Here is a 6184-nt window from a genome sequence, read left to right as displayed (position 1 = left end):
TTGCAAAATCTTTGCAAGTAAGCAATTCGCTTTTAGCGTCTGATACAGAGCATATTGAACTATCACATCTGTTGATCGAACTCATCTCGATAATTTTTACTCTTATAATCATCTCGATAATTATTTTACATAGTAGACACTATTCGAATAGCAGTTTCTCTCTTAAAATTAATTTAACATCAAATATTTCAGCAGCATATGAAGATAGTAGAATCAAAACCTATCCATTTGCAGATTAATAAGTTTTGAGTAAAATAGCAAAACCCTTTGTGAGTAATTCATCACTCATATTTATACTTGTGAAAAAATTGATCTCAAGCCTTTCTGTAAAAAATATTAAATATAAACAAGACATTTCGAATAAAACACGTAATTTAAGAAAGCAAATGTGTGGGGTTTTGTGGCAATTATATACAAATATTGGGTGCTTTTGCAATATTTTGATCAGAAACAAAAGCAAAAATATTATTAACGCCAATTTTCTTTAATTTCATTTAAATTGAACAATAATATAAATTGGTTTTGGTATATAAAGTAATGTAAAAAATTGGAATTTTTTCTAATCTTGTAATAGTTTATAAACTTGTCCTGAACTTGTTTTATAAGAAAAAAAGTTAAGTACAAGTAGTCTATTTTAAATGCCGGTATAGCTTAAGTTGGTTACAGCAGAATTATAAATGAGTAAGTTTTCTTATGTAAACTGAGATTAATATGTAGTTACATGAAAAATATTAAAATTTTTAAGTGTTTTTAAATCTACAGTGGTTTACCTACAAGGTCCTTAAACAATGAGTACCTTAAAGAATTCTGTAGAAAGAATTCTACAGTGGTTTGCCTACAAGGTCATTAAATAATGAGTACCTTAAAGAATTCAGTAGAAAGATGATAAGAGCTTCAAGGACGAGGTTCAATAAAAAGCTTAAAACTAACATAGTACTCTATTTCGTATTTTAAGTACTTTTATGAAAATTTTAGATATTTTTCGTAAACAAATCAAAATACCTCGAAAATGGAACCAGGGGCCGATTTTACATTTCTTATCACGTCTAAGAAACTAATTGAACGTAAATAGAACAACCTTCTAACAAAATTCATTCAATTATTGACAGTAATTTTTTTATAACATAAAACTATTGAACTTTTCTTAATTAATTAAAATTTCACATTTAATCACAATCAATCCATTAATCACAAATTTTAAGGCTTTTTGAAATTTTAATTTATCCTTCTATATAATTGCTAAATTTTCTGACTGCCAATAGCTGCTTCATTATTTTAACTGTTTAAAAACTAGAAATAGTATAAACGTTTGAAAGTTATTCACAAGTTATTTTAGTAATTTGCTCAAGCCATAAAATGACTTGTGAATAATTTACATACTTAAAAGCCTTACTGATATTTGAAATCCGTTAATTAATACCATGATAAAAATATGTTATTCATTTCATGATAAAAATATGTTATGTTAAAATTTAAATCTACAAATAATGTATTTTGATACAACATTTTACGGCTACTAATACTACAATCCAAGAACTCCATATAAATTTGGAATTTTTATGGCATTTTATATAATTAAAGATATATATGGCATTACATAAAGCTAATATAAGTTTTTAAGGTTTTGGTTAGAAGAGTCTAAAAAGCAGAATTAAATGCCTATAATTTTATTTTTTATACCCGTGCGAACTTCAAAATTTATTTGATTATATCTCGGGAACTATAAAAGCTGTTATATTGAAATTTCACACAAGTGAATTTATTAATAGGACCAATATGATTGATAAAAGTCGTTGAAATTGCTTGGCCCCTTGTGGTAGCTGCCATACAACTTCAAAAGTTATTTGGCAATATATCAAAAACTATAAAAGCTGTGATATTGAAATTTAAAACACACGAATATATTAGTAGGGCCAAGGTGTTTGATGAAATTCATTAAAATTGCTCGGCACTTTCTGGTAGCTGCCATACACCTTAAATAGTAGTTCGGTCATATCTTAGAAAATATTAAAACATAGTATTGAAATTTTGCATAAATAACGGTAACTTAAACGTACTTACGGTAACTTAAAGTTATAGTCTGTCCCATAGTCAGCTATGACATATTTATTCGCACATAGGATAGCAAATTCGTATGGGTATCACAGAGTTGACACGGTCAACTCTATTTTTTCTCGTCTTATAATATACGAAAATAAAAATAAAAAAATATTAAGCAAAAAGGACCTGCTTCTTCTATAGTTTTTCCAACTAAAAAATAATTTCAGTAGAAAATAAATTGAGGTAAAACATACGAATTATGTCGAAGTTGAAGCGGTTAGGAAAAACTTTTCTATGCGGTGGCCTTATACCTACTAGAACAATGCATGTGTTATTAAAAAGAATTTTTATAAAGGAAATGAGTGAAATTTGAAATTTTTTTTTTAATATAGAAAAAGAGCAATTCATTAAAGATTTCTGATTTTTAGCGTTAAAATGTTATACATGCAATTATAATTATGGAATAGACAGCGAGGAGTGTTTGAATGATCCTGCATCTGTCGTTGGGCGGCCAGTTACAAACTGTAATAAAAAATTTTGTACTATCATAAGACAGGAAGCTAAGGTAAATTATTTTATATATTTATTTTGAAAAATTCAATAAAAAAATTTCATACATTTTAAAATTGCGATTTTCTTTTTATTGTACATGTACATTTTTGATGATTTCTCATGTCTAGTTGTGAGCGGGAACGCACTTCACTATGTTAGAGAAGAGTAAATAAACTACTTTAAGATGACGGTCTGTCGGTTTGTGTATGTATTCGTGTATCTCAATTTCGACTCAACCGAATTAATCAGCTTTTAGGATATGTTAGGCCTCGAGAATAGGACCTTTATTACAACCCGATTTAGAATTTTTGATAATTTTTAAGAAAATATTCAACAGATAAAACTTGAAGTTTGAACTTCAAACTTGAATGTTTATTGCTTTAATACTGCAAATTTAAATGTTAAATTTCAAAGAAATTGGTTGATTATTTTCTTTATATGGGCAAAAATCGAAAACTGGCCCGCAAAAAAGTCCAGTTACTAAGGTTTGATATATCTCAAAAATTGATAAATTGATCGGTTCTGTCGAACTTAAAATACACGCGTGCACACAGACAGACAAACCCACAAGTTGCCAAAAGTAGCTTATTTACACTTCTCTACCACGGAGAAGTGCGTGCCCACCGAAAACTTCATTTTCAATTTGTCAACCGTTTATATTAATTTAGGCCAGTAAAGTCTTAGACTTTTCTATTTTTTGCCGACTTAATGTACGTTTTATTTTTGAAACAGGCTTTCCAACTATTTTTTTTGATCTCCGCTTTGTTTAATGAAAAAAGCTGTTTGATTTCTCATATAAAAGAATCTATTTGGCTATGTGAATTTGAGCTTTTTTACGTTGTTTTAATAATTTAAAGGAATAAATTCAAATGAATAAAAGCAAGAATTAATAATTGTAATATGTATATTATACACACTCATATACTGTAAATAATGTCAATAATTATCCAATATCTATCCAGATTTTGTTTAATATGTATATATGTATATACAAGTTTTTTAAATTCTTTATTTAAGAACTCTTAAATGCTAACTGAAAACTGCTTTTATACAATTTTTTACGCGGCAAAAACAATGAAATTCGTTGCAAACTATTAAAGATTAGAGAGTAGTAAAATATTAAAAATTTTTGCGTATTTTGTAATAAAATATATTTTTTATAATATTAGCTTTTTATTTTTTTTTATAACTTTATTTAATCCTTTTTTTTCTTAAAAACTATATGTATAACAAAAATGTTTCAAAAAACTTATTTACATACATATAAAATTACTACAACCAACTTAAATCTTTTCTAGCAGATAGTTTTTTTTTCTATATTTTAGTTAAAGACTAAATTATTTAAAATTACATTTAAGTAAAAAATTTCAGTTACATTTTTGTTTTTTAGAAAAATTATTTTTTTAAAAAACCTAAAATTATATATTTTTAATATAAAATTTAAAAACCTTACCCTAACTTAATCTAAGCTATTCTATATTAAGTTTTTTAGTAAAAATGTTTATTTTGTAAAACATTTTTTTAAAAAAAAATTTTAGATCAAAAAGTATAATATTTTCGGAAATAGAAAAAATTAATGGTGCTCACACAAAATATGCGTGAGCTTATACACAATTATAAACTCATTTTTTATAATAATTATTTCATAACTAAACGTAATTAAACATAAAATATTTTGTTGAAGAGCTACATTTCACTTCATTTAAAGGAGGTTACATTAAAGATCAATTAAAAACTTTTACTTGTAAATTATTTACACTTAAATTATAGAAAGTCATATGAATTTCTTAGAACTCATTTTGAATTAATATGTCTTTTATTTATTTTTACAGAATCCTAAAGGACATATAAAATCACTGTCACGCCAATGTGCTGACAAACCTTTGGTAAGTGTATTATTACAAATAATAACTACATACACATATATACCGAGAGTTCGGAAAAATTTTTTTAATTTATTCTTTTGTAATTAAGCAAGAATGTATATGTGCTTAATTTTATTTAATGATTTGACTTGCAGTCCCGCTTCATAGATATTATGTAGATTCAGAAACATTTATTCATCATTTAATACAAAAGAAAGTCAGGAAAAATTTTAAAGGGGTAGTTGATTTGTTCGCCGTACTCTTTATCAGCCATTTGTTCGTTAAAGTCGAAATATCCTTTATTTTGCTGAAATAAACGACGCAATAGATTGACGTTTTACATGTGCCAAAATAAATTCGATTATAGATCTATTAAAATAGTTTATTACATTTATATACATATGTATATTAATATATGATACATATGTATGTAAATATAATTTAAAATCGTTAACATCGGCTTTAAAAACGTTTCGGAAAACACCGTTTCAATCTAGTTCTCCGCTGTCATGTTTAAAATTCATTTCTATAAAACCAACTTTTCAGACAGCGGACGTGATTATAAAGGAAAAATACAGTCATTAATTACGTATACGATTTCGATAAGGTATCATTGAAGAGGTCTGGAAAATGTATAATTTCATTCAGTGCAATGTTAAAGGGTGTGTAAATCAGTAAAGCTAAAGAATGTTAAATCAGCAAAGAAAAGGACATACAAATTTTAAGTCTTTAGTACTTTTAAAAATTCAAAGTTTAACAAAATTATTTTTTTGCTTCTTTAATTACCAATTTAAAATAATAATTTCAATAAACTTTTAATAAACTTTTTTGTTTTTTTTTTGCAGTTTCTGAATGAGGCATTTGACGATGGCGAATTTAAAACATACTATCGCTCATGCACAACTGATTTATGTAATAATGGTAATGGCATTAGTTCTGTTGGTTTAATACGAGATCCAAATCAAGGACATGGTGAAAATATGGTGATCAAAGGAATAAACGCGTCAACAAAACTGTTTACTCCATTTTTAATAAAAGGAATGTTCATTGCAGCACGCCTTTTAGTTAAAGTATTTTAACCGTCATAACAAATGTACATAACTTACTTTTTTTGTAATGTACAGTTATTATAATTCACTAAAAGAAGCGGCTGTCCTATAAATATATTTATAATTATATATACATATGTATTTATTTACAAATATGAAAAATTATTACATTAAATTATTACAATTTAAAACCGTTTAATTTTTTTATGGCTCTACATCAAACATAAAAGTAAAACAACATTGATTTCGGCTTCTATTAATAAATTGATAAATTTAGCACAAGAGATTTTTCAACAAATCAATTGGAAATGCAAAAATGAAGACTTCCGCCACAGATAAGAAATAATCCACTTAATGAAGAGTGGTAGAAAACTATAATTTTCTGGTATAAAAAATATTATATTATGAGAGAGTAAATCGAAGACTTTACTTGGACTGTAGATATCATTTTTATAAAACCCTTGTTCATTTGGAACTAGCAGTTCAGAAGAATTATTATAAATTACGTTATGATGCTTAATTCAAATACCTTGGGTATACTACAGAGCTTGACTATCGGGCGGTAATTTTTAATGTTATTTTTTTTTACCTTTTTCCATCCTAAGGCTAACTTTGTGGATTTACTTTCTGAAAACGCTTCACACATCAGGTACATATTGAATATAAAACTTACAATAA

General features: G+C 26.3%; 1 protein-coding gene across 1 annotated transcript in view; it reads left to right on the top strand.

Annotated features, from left to right (window-relative positions):
* Positions 1–5690, top strand: part of LOC129611196 (uncharacterized) — an 11245-nt gene extending 5555 nt beyond the window's left edge. The window contains exons 2-4 of the mRNA XM_055524187.1: positions 2469–2605; positions 4425–4478; positions 5303–5690. Coding sequence (XP_055380162.1) covers positions 2469–2605; positions 4425–4478; positions 5303–5536 — 425 coding nt within the window. The 3' untranslated portion in view covers positions 5537–5690. The remainder of the gene's footprint in view (positions 1–2468; positions 2606–4424; positions 4479–5302) is intronic.
* The last annotated feature ends 494 nt before the right edge of the window (positions 5691–6184 follow it).

The sequence above is a fragment of the Condylostylus longicornis genome, unplaced genomic scaffold (genome assembly GCF_029603195.1).
Source record: "Condylostylus longicornis isolate FDR11 unplaced genomic scaffold, ASM2960319v2 ptg000048l, whole genome shotgun sequence".
Classification (NCBI taxonomy): domain Eukaryota; kingdom Metazoa; phylum Arthropoda; class Insecta; order Diptera; family Dolichopodidae; genus Condylostylus; species Condylostylus longicornis.
Note: the sequence above shows the minus strand (reverse complement) of the source record. Positions and strands in the feature narration are given on the sequence as shown.